This window comes from Ovis aries, chromosome 15, assembly GCF_016772045.2.
Source record: "Ovis aries strain OAR_USU_Benz2616 breed Rambouillet chromosome 15, ARS-UI_Ramb_v3.0, whole genome shotgun sequence".
In the NCBI taxonomy this organism is placed as follows: Eukaryota; Metazoa; Chordata; class Mammalia; order Artiodactyla; family Bovidae; genus Ovis; species Ovis aries.
In genome coordinates this window covers 72,505,646-72,526,875 of record NC_056068.1, presented here as the reverse complement: position 1 = coordinate 72,526,875, position 21,230 = coordinate 72,505,646, and the positions used below count along the sequence as shown (strand labels likewise).

At 48.6% G+C, this 21,230-nt stretch overlaps 1 protein-coding gene across 3 annotated transcripts in view; it reads right to left on the bottom strand.

Annotated features, from left to right (window-relative positions):
- Window positions 1–16,240: 16,240 nt before the first annotated feature.
- The window catches only part of TTC17 (tetratricopeptide repeat domain 17), a 125,532-nt gene continuing 120,542 nt past the window's right edge, over window positions 16,241–21,230 (bottom strand). For all 3 annotated transcript variants that reach the window (XM_027979637.3, XM_027979638.3, XM_060400064.1), the window contains 3 exons: window positions 20,553–20,672; window positions 18,947–19,090; window positions 16,241–17,374 (listed from right to left, as the gene is read on the bottom strand). In XM_027979637.3, the coding sequence (XP_027835438.1) occupies window positions 17,243–17,374; window positions 18,947–19,090; window positions 20,553–20,672 (396 nt within the window). In that variant the 3' untranslated portion in view covers window positions 16,241–17,242. The remainder of the gene's footprint in view (window positions 17,375–18,946; window positions 19,091–20,552; window positions 20,673–21,230) is intronic.

The following is a 21,230-nucleotide window of genomic DNA, read 5'->3' as shown; positions in this document are numbered from 1 at the left end:
GGGAGAATGTAGTCCTATCTTGACTTACAGGCAGCAATACTAGAGGCAGCCAGACCTGAGATTAAATCCTGCCTCTGACACTTAATATTTGGGGTACCTTGGGCCATTTACCTCTTGGAGTAAGAGTTCTCCTTCTGTGAAGTGGTTTTAATAATATTGAAGTGGTCCTGCGTCAGCCTGGGGGTTATGTTGTTGAATGAATGAGAGTGAGTGAAGGCGTGAATGGAGGAGGAACCGTGGCCCCCGGCTCCAGGGCACAGCCTGGCTCCTCTCCCTTAGCCCAGGCCCCATCTGCTGGTGAAACTTCAGGATGGGTGTGAAGCCTGAGCTCCGAGCTGCGCTTCACTGAGCGAAAACAGCGCAAACTGGGTGAAAGGCGGAGAGCCAGTGGAATCCCCTCCAGCCATGGACGCCAAGGATGGTGGCTGGGCCGGCAGCCGGGTTGGGGGGGTGGGGGGGGTGGTGCTTGGCAGGTGACCCAAGGGAGAGACAAGCCACTCCCCAGAAGGCTGGATGAGCGGCGCCCCAGCCCCTCCCTGCCCTCCGGAGATGTTGGCAAAGTGATGTTGGCATGGTGACCAGTCCGCCTGTCTCCCCCTCCTCAGCATCCTGCTGTGACAGAGAGGCCCGGAGGAGTAGAATGGGGCCCTGTGGGCTCCACCAGCTCAAGAACCGTAGGGAGAGTGGGGGTCTAGGAACTGGATGCGGGGGGTGGGGGGGGGGGGGCTGCAGGCTCCACTCCTGCGGCAGGAAACAATGGAGCGGTTGCCCTGGCAACCAGGGGAGGCCTCTCTGGGCCTCCAGGCTGAGTCTAGAAAGAGGTGTCCTGAGAAAGGGAGGTTGGGAGCAGGGCGCGGTGGGGGCTGTTCTCAGAGCAGCCTGTCCCCAGCACCCCCACCCCAGGAAGGGCTGCAGGGGTTTCTTTCTGGAGTAGAGGAGTCAAGTCTCTGTGGACCCATTCTGCAGAGCCTCAGCGGGGAGACGAGAGCGAACGTTTCTGTCAGGCCACGTGGGAGACCCTTGGCTGAGCAAGCTGTGGGTATCCCAAGGACCTTCCCCAAACGCCCAGCTCTGCCCACTCTGAGGCCTCCTGACAGCTAGGTTTAGGGCAGGGGCCATGAGGTCAGGACCAGACGTCGATGGCCTGAGGGGCCCTCCCAGCTTGCGGCTGTCCTGCTAACTCTGGGGATGTGGGTGATGGTGTGGGTGCAGGTGGGTCATGCGAAGCTGGGCCCCGTTCTCTGAGCCTGAGGACAGACCCTTGCCCCAAAAGGCCCAGCATCAGTGTTAGTAAAGGCGGCAGCTTCTGGAGCGAGACATCCTGACTTCAGGTCGGGGGGTCAGGCACTTCACTGGCTGCGTGACCCAGAGGGAGTGAGCCCGTCTGGGTCTCAGTTGCTCTCGCTGCAAACCAGCACGCGTGAGCGTGTGATACATGGGGCGGGCATGGCTTGCTCGGTGGGGACCAGCTTCCTTCCCTCCTCTCCCTGGCCACACACTTCTTCCTCTGGGCACCTGTGGCTCGGAACCCTGGAGGTGTCATCGGCTCTATGCACACTGCTGAGATACACCTCGACACAAAGGCACCCCCGTTCTCCCTGGGAGGCTCCCCTACTCTTGTTACCTTCCTGAGGGTCTCAGGCAGAATGCGCTCCTGTTGTGGTGACCAGACTTATTTCTGAGAAAGAGCTGGTTACAAGGTGTCCTTTGCATGTCTGAATTTTCTCATTATCCCCTTTGAACGTGGGTTGCTTTTGCCATAAAGAAAGGAAAAAGTTAGATGAGGGAGCACCTTTATAAAAGGTCTGAGAGCTCAGAGGCTTTGGGGGTGGCTGTGGCCATCGCACCCGCCTGAGTGAGAAGAAGGTCGCTGGGGGACGATCTGTCTCAGCTGGGGGCCACCTGCACCGCCAGCTCTGTCCCCGCCCGCCGTCAGCACCTAACATGACCGCGAGCCTGCGTGGGTGTCGAGGGTGACGGGGCGGGGAGGTGGTGAAGGTGGGAGTCACGATTCCAGCCAGACGCCTGGGCTTTCAGGACAAATGGCTCCCTCTTGTGGCTGCCAGGCCTCATGGCAGGCGTCTCCCACCCCTGCGCCCTTGGCGGCGGTTCAGAGCATCCTGACAGGTGCCTGAAGGGAGGGGCGCCAAGAACGCGGGAGCTGGTCTGTCGTGGCCCTCGAGCACCCAAAGTAAAGGACATTCCTGGCCTTGACCCCTAAGGCGCCCCGAGTCTAACTGAAGCAGCGAGGCTCCTTCCCGCTTCTTCCCAAGCATGAACCTCGCGGAGGCTGAAGCCCAGCTATCCTGAGAAGGCTCACCACGCGCAGACGGCACGGTCCACCTGACAGCTGCTGAGGGGACAAGCTGGCCACAGGGACCCTCGTCCCCGGAGATGAGCTCGGAGTGAAGGAGAGCGGCCGGGAGCTCACATGGTCTTCCTGGAGAATCTGTTACGTCAAGGACCTGGGCTGGGCTCAGGAAAGCGGCCCCTTTGCTCTCTGCTGCCTTCGCACTGGGTAGCCTGTGCATTCCAAACAGAAGCTCTAGTTGGGGTCCTTGGCTCGACCTTGGCAGGGGTCCACGGGCCTCCCGAAGTTATATGCGCGAGATGGGCGTTTGTCTGGAGAGGAGGTCCAGAGCTTTCATCACATTCTCAAAGGAGTTAAAAGAACCAGAACCAGAGGTAAAGTAGGTGGGATGAAAACCTCCGCAGTGTAGGGCCCCCTGCACAACAGTCACTTTGGGAGGGGCTGGCGTGCTTAGATGATTATTTTCTCTTCAGCTACGGCTCCTTGGACCTGTCCTCAGGAATAGCTTTAAAACTACGGGGACAGCACGGGCTCGCCTCTCTCTGACCACAGCTCGTTTCTGTCCCCAGAGTGACCCAGCTTGATCACCCACCTGAGTCACCAGCTTTGGATCCGAATGACTGTCAGCTGTTTCCAAAAATTCCATCCACCTTAACAAGGCGAACATTTGTCACCCTCAGGAGTATTCCGGTGAACATGACAGGCTTACTGTGGGAGTTCTGGAAACTTCCTTCAGAATTCAGAGTGGGGAAAGAGTGTGGAAAACTGTAGCCTTTTGAGGTGACTGCCTTGAATATTCTGCGAGTAAAAAGTCAGCCATGTGACACTGATGATGAATTCTAAGCACAACAGATGAACCAGCAATACCTGGAAAACAAGATAAAAGGTCAAAAAAGAGGCAGACAGGGAAGGGAGCGGTCCTGGTGGTCAGAAATGTACTGCCATTCACTCAGCGTTCAGGAGGAGTTTTGGGGGCACTTTCCTGGTGGTCCAGTGGATAAGAATCCACCTACCAGTGCCAGGGACATAGGTTTGATCCTGATCCAAGAAGATTCGACATTGCCTCAGGGCAACTAAGCCTGCTCAGTGCAACTACTGGGCCTGCAGGGCCTCAAACCTGAGCTCTGTGCCAAGAGAAGCCGCCCCAACGGCATGCCTGTGAGCCACAGCTGGAGAGTAGGCTCTGCTCGCCACAACTAGAGAAAGCTCACACGCAGCAGTGAAGACCCAGGAGAGCCACACACACACACAAAATTGGTGTTTATGGGCATCCACTCCGGATTCTAGATGAATAAGACAGGGGCACCCAGTGTAACGGAGGAGAGAGACACCCCAAAACCGGTTGCTTACGGTGAACAGTGTTTCGGGCCGTGTTCGTGGTCTCCGAAGGAGAAGATTTAACTGTGGGACCAAAGACACAGTCTGTCACTCAGCTTCATGCAGCAAAGATTTTTATTTAAAGTGACAGGACAGAGGAAGCTTCTGACATAGACATCAGAAGGGGGTCAAAAGAATACCCATCCTCACTAGTTTAAGCAGGGCCTTATATACTTCTCAACTGGCTGCTGAGAAGATAAAAAGAATACCTCAAGGTTGTTAGAGTTCCACCAGATTCTTTCCCAAGGCATACATCCTGAGATAACTTTGGCACAAGATTAGCCAGGGAGAAGGGTTTGGGCAACCATCTCTGTGTCACTTTGGGGTGAACTCAGTGCTACTGTTGCTGTGTAATCAGGGGTACAAGTCAAGTATTTGCATGAGTAAGACATTGTGCGGTATGATTATTAACTCCTAAAGAAGGACCAGTTCTTAGGCAAGATACATTGTTGCACAAGGCTCAAGGAAAGCATGAGAAACCTTATTCAGCTCCTCCTTAAAAGGGCTCTAAGCTTTAACGGTCTCAGAACCAACCATAGAACCATGTGGGGTGTGTTATAACAGAGGGGCTACTGGGGAAGTGACGCCCTAAAAGCTCACCCAGAGTAGCACTGAGTTTACCCCAAAGTGACACTCTGGGGCTGTGGGTTGGACGGAGCGCAAAGCACATGTTCTGTTTACCCGGCTTCCTGACAGCAAAACTTGGAAGAAGACCGTGGCAGATTGTGTTAATGCTCCCAATTTTTCAGTCCTTATATCCGTGCCCATTGCCCTGTGACTTTGGGAGCGAGTTGTAATTCCCCCACCCTAGATGGTGGATTTTGGCAGATGTGGCACGAGCAGGGTATTTAAACATGCTCCCGTGACTGGGCTTGTTCCCTGGTGCTTCTGCCATTGCCATGAGAATATTCTGGGCTAGCTGATCCTCGGAAGAGGATGAGAGACGTGTGCCCCAAAGAAGCTGTCCAGTCAAGCCCAGCCTAAAGGACTGTCCCTAAACCAATCTCTAGATACAGAAGTGACCCCAGTAAAGTCAGCAGACCCCTGAGCCCCATTTGAGCCCAGCCTTGTTTAGCCTACTCATAGTCAATCTAAAGATAGGTAAGGTATAAAAATAAGTGTTATTTCAGGCCACTGAGTTTGGGGTAGCTTGTTATGCAGTGATAGCTGACTGATACAAAGGCCCATTTATCAGAGATTTCTGTAGATCTGTAGATTTCCTCTTGGCTAGATATCTTAAAGGAAATTCATTTGGAATTCAGTAAATAATCCTGAATATCTGCCACCTATCATGTTCAAAGTGGTACAGAAAGTAAAATATTCTTAAGAATATAACAATAGTATATATATATATATATATATATATATATATATATATATATATATAAAATAAATACTGGACATGGAACAACAGACTGGTTCCAAATCTGGACAGGAGTACATCAAGGCTGTATATTGTCACCCTACTTATTTAACTTATATGCAGAGTACATCATGCAAAATGCTGGGCTGGATGAAGCACAATCTGGAATCAAGACTGCTGGGAGAAATATCAATAGCCTCAGATATGCAGATGACACCACCCTTATGGCAGAAAGTGAAGAAGAACTCAGCAAGACCCTGATGCTGGGAGGGATTGGGGGCAGGAGGAGAAGGGGTCGGCAGAGGATGAGACGGCTGGATGGCATCACCGACTCAATGCACATGAGTTTGGGTAAACTCCGGGAGTTGGTGATGGACAGAGAGGCCTGGAGTGCTGCGATTCATGGGGTCGCAGAGAGTTGGACACGACTGAGCGACTGAACTGAACTGAAGAAGAACTAAAGAGCCTCTAGATGAAAGTAATGGGACAGTGAAAGAGTTGGCTTAAAACTAAACATTCAGAAAACTAAGATCATGGCATCTGCTCCCATCACTTCATGGGAAATAGATGGGGAAACAGTGAGAAACTTTATTTTTTTTGCTCCAGAATCACTGCTGATGGTGATTACAGCCATGACATTAAAAGATGCTTGCTCCTTGGAAGAAAAGTTATAACCAACCTAGACAGTATATTAAAAAGCAGATTCATTACTTTGCCAACAAAGGTCTGTCTAGTCAAAGCTATGGTTTTTCCAGTAGTCATGTATGGATGTAAGAGTTGGACTAGAAAGAAAGCTGAGCACTGAAGAATTGATGTTTTTCAACTGTGGAGTTGGAGAAGACTCTCTTGAGAGTCCCTTGGACTGCAAGGGATCCAACCAGTCAATCGTAAAGGAAATCAGTCCTGAATATTCATTGGTAGGACTGATGCTGAAGTTGAAGCTCCAATCCTTTGGCTACCTGATGTGAAGAACTGACTCCTTAGAAAAGACCCTAATGCTGGGGAAGATTGAGGGCAGGAGGAGAAGGGGACGACAGAGGTTGAGATGGTTGGATGGCGTCACTGACTCAATGGACATGAGTTTGAGCAAGCTCCAGGAGTTGGTGATGGACAGGGAAGCCTGGTGTGCTGCAGACCATGGGGTCGCAAAGAGTCAGACATGACTGAGCGACTGAACTGAACTGAATAAATACAGAAAAGGTAGAACATGATCAAAATACCACAAAAGAGATCAGATAAGATGTTAAGAGAATTAGAGCAGTTACTTCCGAATAATTGGGAGAAGGTGATCAGGAAAAATATGAATCTCGAAGAAAGTCTAGGATTTTGACAGGCAGTGGAGAAAAGGATGGATCTTCCCCATGGAGGGCTTTGAAAGCCAGGCTGTGGGGTTGGGCCACATTCCTCAGGTAGGTCACTGGTACTTCACTGGCCGAAGGGCTCCTTCCAGAGGCAGTATCCTCCCAGGCAGGAAAGTCTCCTTCCAGAAAGACAAGAAGTGCAGAGTATGTCACAGACCTCGGAGAATGGGCTCCTTCAGTCATTCATTCACCTGCAAACCTTTGCTGAACACTGTACCAAGCACCAGGGACTCAAACGTGATTGAACCAGCCCTGACCTTGGGACCTAGGAGCGAGGGGAGAGGGGAGACTCACAGTGAGCACCTTATGGCTGCAGTGTGACCGCCGCTGCACCAAATCGCTGTGCTTGGCGAGAGGCTTCCCAGAAAAGGTGACGCAGAAGCAGAGGCTGTCCGTCTTCATGGACAGAGAGGCATTTTCTTACAGCCTGCTTATTGACTGGTTGGTTTGTGGCTGCTCTGACTCTTCATCGTGGTGTGTGGGCTCTCTCTAGCTGCGGCCCAGGGCTCCTCACTGCAGCGGCTTCTCTCGTCACGGACCGCGGGCTTCTCTAGAGCATGTGGGCGTGGTAGTCATGGTGCACGGGCTTAGTTGCCCCGTGGTATGTGGAATCTTCCCAGACGAGGGATCGAACCCACGCCCCCTGTGTTGGCAGGTGGATTCTTGACCACTGGATCACTGGGGAAGTCCGAGAGAGATTTTCTAGCAGATTCCAGATGAGGGCCTGGGGTGAGGAGTTACTGGTGTTCTTGAGGGTGCTGTCCTTGGCCGTTGTTCCTTCTCACTTTGCTCATCATCATCCCAGCATTGCCCAGCCTCAGCCAAGGCTCCAACTACCCCTTGGATGTGGTTGCCACCCATCATGTTCAAAGTGCTACAGCAAGTAACATATTCTTAAGAATATAAAAATGGTGTATATATTTATTATATACTTTTCAATTTAGAAATTGATAATGACAGATAGTGATAGATTTCTAAATCCGTCACTCTCCAACACAGAACTCCTCACCTTTAACCCCAAACCTGAATTTTCCTTTGACTTTCTTTTCTCCGTGAGTGACATCCCTGCCCAGTCACTCCAGACATTTGGGAAGTGATCCGAGGAAACACCAGTGAGGAGTGAGAAGTCAAATGGGGTGGGAGAAAGCTGGTAAAGGGCGTCTGTCTATTCAGGCCAGTTGCCCCTGGGGACGCCGAAACTCAGGCCTCTGCGGCACATGTAGAAAGCTCTCAGAGGGATCCACTCAAGAGGTGTCTGTGCACCAACACCCCATCTGTCGGGGCATTAACTCCCCAGCACTGCCTGCCTGTGCAAGGGCCAGACGGCCCCCACAGCTGGCACAGTCCCCAGGTGACAGCTGTGGGCATGTTGATGCGGTGCTGAGGGGATGGGCAGGTATCAACAGCCCTGGAATGGTGCCCACCGTTTGGTATGTAGATGCGAGAGAGCATCCTGGCATCCCTGGGAGAGGTGAAAGCAGGTTCAAAGCCCCTGAGGCCTGAAGGAGCCTAAACCATCCAGGGTCCTTGAGGCCTCAGGGCCTTTGAGAAGTAATGATTATTTCCTAAGAAGAAGGGGAGGAAGAAATGGATGAATGCAGTTGAAAGGTACCAACTTCCAGTCTTAGGATTAAAAAGTACCAAGGATGTAATATACAGCTTGATGGCTATAGTTAACACTGCTCCATGGTGTGTTTGAAACTTTTTAAGAGACTAGATCTTAAGAGGTCTCATCACAGGAAAACAAAAGAACAAAAACGTTTTTTCCTTTTTGTATCTATCGGGCTAGCCAAAAAGTTCGTTTGAGTTTTTTCCATCAGATGTTATGATAAACCCAAATGAACTTTTTTTGGCCGTTCCAATATAAGAGGTGATGGATGTTCATGAAACTTACTGTGGTCATCATTTCACAAACTATGTAAGTCAAGTCGTTAAGCAGTACGCTTTAGACTCTTACAGGACTGCATGTCAACTCTATCTCCATAAAACTGGAAAGGAATAAGAGAAGGAGGTGAGGAAGGGTCTGGATCCAGGGACCCACTCTGAATGGATGTTCTCTGGGGTTGACGCAGACTTGTCTGGTGCCTGGGTGTTCATACCCTTGGGGCAGGTTGGAGCTCACTGTCCGGGGCAGTGGTCCCCGCGTGGGACACTCTGCTGATGGAGATGTCTCGTATCTGCACTGTCCAATACAGCAGCCCTGTGTGGCTGCTGAGCACTTGAAACGTGACTGGTGCAACCAAGGGAACTGAATCTTTAGTTTTATCCCATTTTGATGAGTTTAAATGTTAACGTCAGTAGGCAGACTGGTTCGCGGCTGCCGCTGTGGACAGCGGGGTCTGTGGGCGCCTCCATCTCCCTGTTGTTTTACCGTCCTCCGCAGGCAGGACTCCAGGCTGTGCTGATGGTGAGCATCCCCGGGTCTGGAACGCCACGTGGTCCCCACTTTGTCTGGTCCTCAGATGCTCAGCCTTGTGTCCAGCTGCCACCTGCAGGATTTGGAGAGCAGTGGGCAGAAGTTGGCCTGGCCCCTTATCCCTGGGCCCCTGGTTTTCACTAGCCTCACCCCAAGGCCCGTGGCTGTAGAGAGAAGGCCTGGTGAGAACGACTCTGGACCCATTCTCAGAACTCTGGGAGAGGCCTTCTTGGAGAAGCTCCAGGTTCCCTTCTGCCAATTGTATGAAGTTAGCATGCCCTCCCTGCAACCTTTTCCTTTCAGTAACTGTGAGTTTGTTTTCTATGTCCATGAGTCTGTTCCTATTTTGTAAATAAGTTCATTCATGCCATTTCTGGGGTACATGTGTCTTTTTGAACTATGGTTTTCTTAGGGGCTCAAGATCCTAATAGTTTTACCTGGTGGAGGGGGGCTGCCTGTTCTGGCTCAGGCCCCCGCTCCTGGCCTTAGACAGAGTCCAGCCCCATTAATCCTGTCCCTGAGGCCTAAGCCCTGTCCTGGCAGGGGACCCAAGACCACAGCTCCTCAGGCCTGTAGGGGTTCTCAGCACCGCTTCCCATCACTGGCACCTGGTGTAATAATGTCTTGATTTTGAATGTGTTCACATTTTGAAGTATCCGATCCTGCCTTCGTGTGTATTGGAGTTGGAGGTGTGGGACTCCAGTGTGTGTGTTCCATGGGCCAACATGACCGGGCGTTTTGTCATTGTTCAGGCTCCAAGTCATGTCCTACTCTTTGTGACCCCATGGATGGCATCTTGCCGGGCTTCCTTGTCCTTCACCATCTCCCAGAGTTTGCTCAGATTCACATCCATTGAGTCGGTGATGCCATCCAACCATCTCATCCTCTGTTGCCACCTTTTCCTCCTGCCCTCAATCTTTTCCAGCATCGGGGTCTTTTCTAATGAGTCGGCTCTTCACATCAGGTGGCCAAAGTATTGGAGCTTCAGCATCAGTCTTTCCAATGAATATTCAGGGTTGATTTCCTTGAGGACCAACTAGTTTGATCTCCTTGCAGTCCAAGGGACTCTCGAGTCTTCTCTAGCACCACAGTTTGAAAGCATCAATTCCTCAGTGCTCGGCCTTGACTGGACGTTTGCAGAGGCCAATTCTATGCTATATATGACTTTCCTCAAAAAAATCTGGAAATTTTCCCTGGGGAGATGAACTCCTGAGTGAGAAGCATTGCTACTGTAAGACATGAATTATATCTTTCATACAGTATGATTTTTAAAATCTTTATTTCAGCCATGCTGAGCAGCATGGTGGGACCTCAGTTCTCTGACCAGGGATTGAACCCACACACCCCTTGCACTGGAAGCTTAGAGTCTTAACCACTGGACCGCCAGGGAAGTCCCTTCATATAGTATGAAACAGAAATGGGCGTCGGGTTCCAGACACACTTGGGATCAGAGCAGACTCCCATTTTTTTCTAGAGTTCACCTCCTCTGTTGTTAGGCCATTCTCTCCAACCCCAAATCTCTGCAGAGGCCTGTCACAGGGAGCTCAGCCTCTCTGAACATGCCTGGCTGCTTCTGTGACCTGAGTACAAGCCCAGACCCATACTGAAAGGAAGGTCCAGCCAGACCCTTGGTACGTGCTAAGTGTAGTGGGATTGCTGGTCAATATGATAGTTTTATTCCTAGTTTTTTAAAGAATCTCCATACTGTTCTCCATAGTGTCTGTATTAATTTACATTCCCATCAACAGTGCAAGAGGGTTTTCTCCACATCCCCTCCAGCATTTATTGTTTGTAGATTTTTTGATGATGGCCATTTTGACTGATGTGAGAAAAGACCTCATTGTAGTTTTGACTTGAATCTCTCTAAAAAACGAGCCAAGTTGAGCCTTTTTTCTTTCCTGTATTTAACTGTTCTCTGGTTGCTCCCAGGTGTGCTGACCTTGTCTCTCTCGTGTGTCTTCTCTTTCATAGGTCACAGGTCTGTGTCCCCAGCACTGGATGGGGCACCCGGTGTGTCATAAATACTTAGTAAACGCTGAACGAACGACGGTGCAATTGACGTGATCCTCTCCTTACTGCTGTTGGAGATCTGATGGCTTTCCACTCACATTGCAGGGTTTTTTAGGAAAACAATCTAAGGGAAATATCTTGCTTCTCTGCAATGGTACTTGCAACACACACCCACACATGCCTCAGGCTCTCTACTGTTGATCTGGCTAAGAGGCTGATAGAGGAAACCCAGTCTGTTTCACTGTTCAAGGGCCCTGGTTAAGGAGAAAGGGGGCTCTGGTGGGAACAGCTTTGTGCAGATAACCCCCTTTCCTGGGTCCAGGGACTCTGCCCTGAAGTCCATGCCTGCTTGTCTCCGGAGCAGTGGATGAGCCAGCAACAGGGGAGATGAGCTTCTAACTTCAGCTTTTGTGGTTCTCCTAACGGTCGGATCTCATCCCATATTTCCCTTTTCCGCTGAGATGCAAACAGGCAAGTCCAGCTCCACTGGCAGACACTTAACTCAGAGCCTGTTGAAGTCCAACACTGTGAGTGAGACATCAGACATGGCTCCGCCCTCAAGGAGGGACAACCTAGTTGGAGAGACAGGACTGAGAGAATCAGCGGATACAAAGTCTCCTCCTGAATGTTGAAGACCCAGAAATAGTGCTCTCTGATGGATTCACTATCTGAGCCCCCTGGGGTGGTGTAGCCTCTTCCAGGTGCAGGAACCTCAGTTTGGACACTCCAAGCAGAGCCCCCCTGCCTGCCTTTCCATACTTTTTTTTTTTCTTCAACTCATATTTCATTCCCCAAACACGTACTGAATACTTACCACATGCCAGGCACCGTGCTGGTCCCACAGGTGACCCTAAATGGTGGGAGAATACAGTGTGGGAGGGGACGGTGTGAGAGATGAGTCGGGGCCAGGTCGTTAGAATCAGCAAGGGCAGAGCCAAGAACTCTGGGCTTTGTCCCTCGAGAAATGAAGATGCCCCGCCACCACCCCCGTGCCTCCAGCTTGCACTCAAAGCTACAGTTGCTTTCCCCCATGCACCAAGCTTCCACCTTGCCTTGCCTGGGACCGTGCCACTGCTACTCTCTGGATGCCAACTCCTCCCACTTCTCCCCCTTTTCCCACTTATTTAATTCCAGTTTTTCAGAGGCTTTGTCCATGTGCCTCACGATGCCATGTACCTATAGCAAGCACTGCAATTACTCTTTGGTGTCACTCATCACTTGTATGGAAATGAGCTGACCATGTGTCTTTAAAAAAAAAATGGAAGTAGAGTTGACTTACAATGTTGTATTTGTTTCTGGTGTACAGCAAAGTGATTCAGTTTTATACATATTCTCGAGATATATATATAAGCTATATATGTATTTTATATATATCTGAATATACATATACACACTATTTCAGATTCTTTACCATTATGCATTATTATAAGATATTGAATATAGTTCCCTGTGCTATATAGTAGGACTTAAAAAATCTATTTTAAATATAGTAGTTCATATCTACTAATCCCAACTCATAATTCATCCCTTCCCCCCTTTTCCCCTTTGGTAACCATAAGTTTGCTTCCTATGTCTGTGAATCTGTTTTGAAATAAGTTCATTTGTACCCTTTTTTAGATTCCACATATTAGCAATATCATGTTACTTGTCTAACTTTACTTAGTATGATAATCTCTATGTCCATTCATGTGGCTGCAAATGGCATTATTTTGCTCATTTTGGGGGGCTGAGTAATATTCCACATCTTTATCCATTCATCTGTTGATGGACATTCATCTGTTGATGGACATTTAGATTGCTTCCGTGTCCTGGCTATTGTAAATAATGCTGTCATGAACACTGGGGTATCTTTCCAAATTATGGTTTTCTTTGGATACACGCCCAGGAGTGGAATTGCTGGATTGTAGGGTAACTCAACTTTGTTTTGTAAGGAACCTCCATATTATCTTCCATCGTGGCTGCACCAATTTACATTCCCACCAGCAGTGTAGGAAGGTTCCCTTTTCTCAGCACCCTCTCATTTATTATTGGTAAACTTTGTAATGATGACCATTCTGACCAGTGTGAAGTGTGACACCTCATTGTAGTTTTGACTTGCATTTCTCTAATGATTAGTGCTTTCGAGCATCTTTCCATCTGCCTCTTGGCCATCTGTGCATATTCTTCAGGGAGCTGGGTGTTTATGTCTTCTGTCCATTTTTTGATTGAGGTTTTTCTGTGAGTGGTTTGTATGTTTTGGAAATTAAGCCCTTGTTGGTCACATCATTTGCAGGTTACTCTCTCCTGGTCCCTAGGCTTTCATTTATGGTTTCCTTTGGTATGCAAAACTTGTAGGTTTGATTAGGTCCCATTTGTATATTTATGCTTCTATTTCTATTGCCTTGGGAGACTGACCTAAGAAAACATTACAATTTATGTCAGAGGATGTTTTGTCTAGGTTCTCTTCTAGGAGTTTAATGGTGTCATGTCTTATTTTGAGGTTTTTTTGTGTATGGTGTGAAGGTGTGTTCTAACTTCACAGATTTGCATGTGGCTGTCCAGCTTTCCCAACACTACTTGCTGAAGAGACTGTCTTTTCTCTGGTGTGTATTCTTGCCTACTTTGTTGAAGATTAATTGACTGCAGGTGTGGGGGTTATTTCTGGGCTCTTTTCTGTTCCATCGATCCGTGTCTGTTTCCATGCCAATACCACGCTGTATTGATTGCTGTAGCTTTGTAGTATTGTCTGAAGCCTGAGAGGGTTATGCCTCCAACTTTGTTCTTTCCCCTTAGGATTGCTTTGGAAATTTTGGGTCTGCTGACTACACAGTTTGTCTCCAGTCAGATGCTTAGGTCTGTGTCTAATACAATGTCTATATTCCTGACTCTTATAGCACATGGGCCTGACACAAAACAGTTGCTTGATTTTAAAGAAGTTAATAAACTACTGAATTAATAATGGTGGACAAACCCGGCAGTACCCCTTAAGAAGCAACAGCAGTATCAAGGAGAGGAGATTGGAAATCAAAAGGGAGAAGGAAGAGGAAATCAGACACAGCTCCAGCACAGCTGTTCTCACTCAGCCTGCACAGCTCACTGTCTGGCCTCTCAGTGCTTCCCAGCCACCCATTGCTCCTGATCCTGTAAAGTACTTTGAACAGGGACACACATGACGACAGACACTAGCTCTTCTTATCAGCAGAGGTCTTCAATCCTGCCACTAAGTCTTTTTCCAATTCTAGAAATAAATTAAGAGTTGTATTCTGTTTCTGGACCCTGACTCAAAAGCTTGACTGCTTAAGAAAGCAGTCAAGCATTTTCACTCCTAGGCTGAAAAGTGAGGAGTTTGCCCTACAAGAGTGTTTAATACAAACACCTAAGGAAATTTTTATTCCTGTTTTTCACCTTGGTAGATTCCCTTTCATTCTGTCCTACAATTCACTGACTTTCTCTTCAGCTGTGTCTAGTCTGTTTAACCCATTCATTTAGATTTTTATTTCAGTAGTAGTTTTCACTTAAAGGATTGTTCTGTGGTTCTTTTTGACAGAGTTGTCTGGAGGGCTACAGTCCATGGGGCTGCAGAGTCGAACAGACACACCACTTGCTCATCCTTTATGTTACGTGGAAGCCGGTCTTTTAACTACTTGAACATGTTCAGCATTCTTTTCAAATTGCTCTATTATTTCTTGTACATCAGGAATAAATTGTTGTTGGGCATGTAAACTGTTTGACCCCATAACACTGGAATCTCCCAGTTCTGTTTTGTGTTCTAATCTGTGCTCTTATCTGTATTCTCATATGTCCTTTGTGACCTCAGTCACATGGTTTCAAATACTATTCCCATGGCTGTGACCTCCAAATTTATATCTCCAGCATGGATATCCTCTCTTAACCCCAATTTACCCAACTAGCTACACAGTATCTTCACATGATCTGTACAAAACTGAATTCCTTATCTTCTCTCCAGATTCCTCACTTTGATCTTCCCATCTGAGTTAACAATAGCTTCCTCCTAATTACTCACATCAAAAAAATCCTAGAATAATCCTGATTCCTGTTAAAACAGGTCAGATCATTATTCCTCTGCTTAAAACCAGTGACTTTGCAATGACTTATAAAGCCCTACAACAGAAATACACCAACCCCACGAAAAACTATACATCTGGCTCACCTCTCTGGCTTTATCTCCTCTATTATTTTCCCTCTTGCTTACACCTCTTCAGCCACACTAGTCTCCTGTTTTAAACTTAAAAAGCATACTTCTGCCTCAAGTCATCTACCTTTGCTGTTCCATAATGTCATGTACACAGAAGTATACAGCACACAGCCTTTGGAGTCTGACTTCTTGACCATGTGGGAGAAAATGAAAAACTACAGAAACAGTGGGTCAGAAGTTGCTGAGGGTTTAGGATGGTGTTTGGCTACAAAGAGGCAGAGTGAGAGAGTCTTTTGGAGGTGATCAAAGTTTTATATCCTGATTGTTGTGGTGGCTGCATGACCACGCATCTGTCAAAACTCACAAAGGGACTTCCCTGGCAGTCCAGTGGTTAAGACTCTGTGCTTCCAATGCAAGGAGGCGCGGGTTCAATTACTGGTTAAGGAACTAAGATCCCAGATGCTGCATGGTGCCAGGAGAAAAAACAAAGAAAACCTCACATTACTGTACACCACAGAATGAATTTCCCATTGTATGTAAATGAAAAAAAAAATAGTTGCAAGTTTCAGGAAAAACTAAATGCCACATTGCTGAGAGGTGGGGAAGCAGGGAACATATTCAGACACAGGCAAAGATACTCTGAGTGAAAAGAGCTTCACTTTATCCAGCAACAAAGTGAGCCTCTTCTCAAAATACATCTGATAAAACTGCTTGAAATCAGCTGGACTCGGGCTGCACAAAAGGCAGACAGAGTGGACAGGCATGTCTAATTGCTCACCTGCTTCTAAGAAATTACAGTCTGTGCTAGAACCAAATGCTCTGGGTTCAGTGACCCAGTATTTGAGATGATCGGTGTCTGATAGTGTTCTAGGAAACCCTGTGTTCGGCAGAGTCCTGTCCCAAAAGGAGTGCTCAATTTCACACTGGTATGACTCTCACCGAGGTTCCCCATAAAGCTCACCCGGAAGAACATTAGGATCGGTGCTCACCGCAGGGGACGTGACTTTGTGCTTTAGAGTCTTCTTTTCCCTGGAAGGTCAAATGCCAACTCTGAACATCTGCTGACTGTGCATTTTCCGTGGTCAAATGCATCGTGTAGGATCATCAGCCGTAAAACCTAGTGATGGACTATTTCTCCGCTCACTTTGTTGTGGAAAAAGAGAAAAAGACAACCTAGGATGTGAGAAGACCTGACCCAGGGTTACAGTGAGGCTTCAGAGCTGCCCGGATGAGCCTGATTCTAAAGAAAAACCATGCCACAGGCCTATTTTGTTCATAAACGACTTTTATTTTTGTCCTCAGTATGTGCCCTTGAAGATTCCCAAATGCCTGGAGTTTCTGACTCTCCTGGGACCAGAGGTATAAGCATTGTAAGGAAACACTCAGCCTTGGCTCCTCACTCTCCTGAGGGGCGCAGTCTGAAGGCCTCAGGGAGAGGGACCTGACACTCACGCCTCATTCCAAGATGGGTAACACGGCGAACAAAGAGTTAGTAAAACACAGACTCAGTCTGCTGAGGGCTTCAAATATACATATTCTCTATATATAAACCTGTTATATAGGATGTCAACGTATTGGTTTCCTTGTGATCTGCAATTTAAAGTACAAATGATAGCGATGTTGTACACTGCTGATTTCCCCTTCTCAGCCCCCCTCCCTCCCCAACATAAATAACAGCACAAAGGTCAGGTGATCCTAAGGGTTTCTGTTGTTGTAAATATTTTGCTTTTAAAATCATTTCCCCTTCCTCCCTCCCCCCGCAAACTACCTTTGAGAGTTTGTAACGTAGCAGCATGGAACGGGCAAGGCCGGGGGGCAGCGTGGAGAGCTAGCGGGAAGAGCGCGGACAGCGCTTCTTGCTGACTGGCGCCGGACGGGCTTCTGCATTTGCATGGACACAGAGGCTGCGACGAGAAGCGGAGAAGGTGCCATGTGGCTTCGGACGCTGGCTGGACCACTGAGAAGAGCCCTACAGGCATTGAGGTTTTGGAGACAGAGCACGGCTCCAGAAATGTCTTGGCTCAGTATTTACACAATATCTTTAAGCTGCATTTTCCTTTTAAGAAATTTACGTTTCTGAGGCTGCCCGGGGGAAAGAAGGAACTTAAAAACAAAAACAAAACAATTCCCACATATGTAAAAGTCCTGTTATATGTCTTATTCAGTTATTTTCACACACAACATTAAAAGCAGATACTGACAATGATTGGTTTCTTATTCATTTTTTGAAGAGCGTGAGAAGAGAGACAGGAGAGGCGGGAGGGATGAGCTAAGGAGAGCGCCGGCCCTTCTTCAGCATCAAGTGACATTGGATGGTCTGGATTCGGTTCTTGGCGGGGACAAACTCGGGCTGCAGCTTCAGGGTAGACTCGTACCACACCAGTGCTTTCTCAAACTCTTCCTGTGAGGGGCAGAGGGACAGAGTGAGAGGGGTATGGCCACCAGACTAAACAGATGTGGTGGCATCTTTTTTCCTGAAGAGCATGTCTGTGGCAGTGGCGGCCCTGCAGTTATTTTCTCAGCGCATCTAAATCTCTGAGGAAAACTGAGGTGCTGGGGACAACGACCTCCATCCCTGGGGTCACAGATTACAAAGAAAACGGTGGCACAGCCCAAGAGCCAGAGGCAGAGGGGGACCAGCTCTACAGAGACCTGGCCCCACGGCAGGAACCACTGTCACCGGGCTCTGCTGCGCGCCAGGCGCAGAGCCAGGGGCTGCATGGAATCCCTTCCTGTAATCCTCACAGAAACCTCTAGAACTATGTCTGGCAAAACCTTATTTTGCATCTGCTTGAATTTTCTACTGTAACTGGAAAGAAGGAAGTCAAGTCAGGTATCTCAATTAGACTTGTAAATTTTGAAGCAGTTTCTTATTCTCCCTGACACTTGAAAATATGAACCTGGTTTGGAAATGATCACTGCCACACAGAAGGTGTTCATCTTTTACTTAGACTAATACTCCTGAAGAAGAGCCCGAATCTACCACTTAAATGACTCCTACCAGCCAAATGAGAGGCAGAATTCCTCACTCATAGCAGCAAATTTTGCATTTACTGGGGACGAAAATAGATTCTTCAATTTTAAGAAGCAGAGAGGGAAATCCACACATTCAGCAAGCCCTACCTGGCCAAATTAAATTTCCTGCCTTTGAAGTGAAGGATGACACATACAACTTGGAGCCTGAAGCTGCTCATTACATTAACCTTTATGAAGAGCACCTTGGAAAGAGCCTCATGCTGGACCCTAAACTTTGGATGAAAGCGGATGGCATGACTCTCATGTTAGACTCAGCTATGACAGCTTCTGCGAGACCCCTGGGGCTTTGAGTTCCGACACTGGTCCTCCTTCTGACCCCAACAGGGTTCTGGATGATGGCTCTGCCATTTTGGCTGTAAATGGTATCCCAGGGAACTAGTGGCATTCCGCCATTCATTAAACCTTTGGTGAGCACCTACTATGTGCCAAACCCCGTGAAGTGCTAGCTAGGAACAGGGAGATGAAGAGGAGTCCCTAAGGAGCTCCTGGTCTGGTGGGAGAGACCAATACTCAAAACAAAAGTTATAAAACTAAGGTGAAAAGACAACAAGGGAAATCCACACAGGGCACATGGGAGCAGTCCTGGGGATCTGGCCCGGCCTGGCAGTAAGTGCGCCCGGGTGCGTGTGTCCGCCTGGAGTGTTAGGGGAGGCTTTTCTGGAACAAGTGCAGTCTTCAGGAAAGTAGGTAAATGGGCCTGTCAGTGTTAAACTATGGTGAGGACTACGCAGCTGCAAATACCTGGGTGAGTTTACTGTGTTTTTAAAAAACTTACAACCCCCCTACCATGGCTTATACCTGTGGTGGGGAGCCGCAACTTTAGACACACAACTTAAGGAAACCAGAGGCCACTGACTAGTCAGAGGTTTGGACCTAGAGGCGCGTCCCTGACAGAAGGCAGCAGGGGTGGCTCGCGCGGCTCCCAGGCCAGCCTCACCATCGCCACGTATACGTTGCCCAGCGTGAAGTGGTTGACGGCAAAGTGCGGCGCGATCTCCACCGCCATGGTGGCCACGATGACGGCGTCGTTCCAGAGCTTGGCGTTGTGCAGGATGTTGGCCAGGCTGATGAGGGGCACGTCCTGGGAGAGGAGGGGGGGGCGAGAAGGGAAGAAAGTTGGCTTCTGGGCTCTCACTTGTGGCTGTGGTGACCGTAAGCAAAGTGGTCAGTGCTCCCTGGTGAATGAGAGTCGTGCAGCTCGATGTGGGGGCTTCTGTCTGCTGCGGGTCTGTGAGGGGGAAGGAGCGTGTGCCAGCCCAGCTGTGCAGCACTTCTCTCACGGAGAGAGTCTTGCCTCAAAAAACAAACAAAACTGTCAGCTGGGTGAACAACCTGCTGAGTGAGGCAGCTGCTCTCCATTGTGGTGCCAGCTCCGGGTCGCACTGCAGCTTGTGAGGAGTAGCTGGTGGCCAGACTCTGTCCACGGTCCACACTGAGGCTCGCTGCCACAGAGCCGAGCTGTCCTCTGCAAGGATCACGGCGCCCTCTGAGGCAGGGCTGGCGCGCTGTGGCCACAGGCCACGTCCAGCCTGCTGCCCGACTCTGAAACTTTTTATTGGACCTCATCATTCCCATTCCCCGAGGTACTTCTGTGCTGTCTTCATGTTATCATGGCAGGACTGAGTGGCTGCAAGAGGCAGGCTGGCCTCAGAGCCTAAATTTGTACTATCTGCCCCTTCACAGAAAAGTTCCCTGACCCCTGATCCAGCGTCTTGGCCCTTCTTGTTGCGGAGCCTAGTGATAGCCAGAAGTATAGAGCACAGGATGATGGGCTGAAAAAGTTGCAGTATCATTATCACAAATATTAACTCCCTTTAGATGTGTGCTTAGCCGCTTCAGGAGTGTCCAACTCTTTGTAACCCTATGGACTGTAGCCCGCCAGGCTCCTCTGTCTGTGGGATTCTGCAGGCAAGAACACTGGGATGGGATGCTATGCCCTCCTCCAGGGGATCTTCCTGGCCCAGGGATAGAACCCAAGTCTCCTGTGTCTCCTGCATTGTCGGGCGGGTTCTTTACCACTAGCGCCACCTGGGAAGCCCCCTTTAGATGCGTAACCTGAGCAACTGGTATCTATACACCATTATTCTGTATCACTGGGTTCTTCCATACGAGATACAGAAGAACAGAAAAAAGACCCACGTTTGTCCTTGCTGGACACCCACAGAGACATGTCATTATATGAGGTCACAGAGGTTTAAGAACTTGCCTAAGGTCACACAGGTACTGAGAGGTCACAAAGGTGATCACAAAGGTAGCAAGAGGCAGAGTTGCACTTAGAGCTGCATTTACGACTCAGCCACGCCTCTTCCTGATACAGTGTTTTTCCGGGATCCTAAAGCCCTTCCCCGATGGCCCCTCTTGCTGAGGTAAGGAGGTAGGTGTAGCTCAGGCTTGTGGCAGCACAAGTGGGTCGTTAAGTTTCTCCACCCTTCGCCTTCTGCTGCTTTCTGAGCATGAGGAAGGTTGGTGAAGCCTCAGAATAAAGCAGTGGGCACAGGAAATGGCTGAGGGATGGGAATTCACACCCTCGGAGCCCCACTCACCTTCATCTGGTGTGGGGCATAATGGAGGGCCTGGCGCAGGCAGTCAATCGCCTTCTTTCCTTGGCCTTTCACTCTCCAGTAGAGGGCTGCCATGCTGGAAAGGACCCAGGACGTCTGGTTCTACAAAGGAAAGGTCAGTTAAAGCTGATGTCTCTTAAATAACATACTAATTTACCACCAAGATTAGGAATCGCAACTCAAGTTAATGACCATTTAGCTATTTACCTGGTGCTGGTGGTCTGCCTCGCACCTTACGTTCACCCTCTCATTGACCTTAGTAACCATCCCACAAGCCTGATTCTACTATTACAGCCTTTTTAATAAACGTTTAACCTCTCTGGATCATAGTTTTCAAAGCTTAAACTTCTACACACTTCAGTTTATTAGTCTATTTCCAGTGGGTTCTGGATTTTCAGCTGTAGTTAGGAAAGTCTTGTTTACTCCAAGGTTATCAAGAAGTTTTACCATGTGTTTTCCTCAGAACTTTTCTAGTTTCACTTTTCACACTTAAATATTTGATCCACTTAGAATTTAACTTGGTGTAAAGTAAAAGATAAGGCTCCAATTTATTTTTTTTCCAGATGGCTATTCAGTTCAGTTCAGTTGCTCAGTTGTCTGACTCTCTGCAACCCCATGAACTGCAGCACGCCAGGCCTCCCTGTCCATCACCAACTCCCA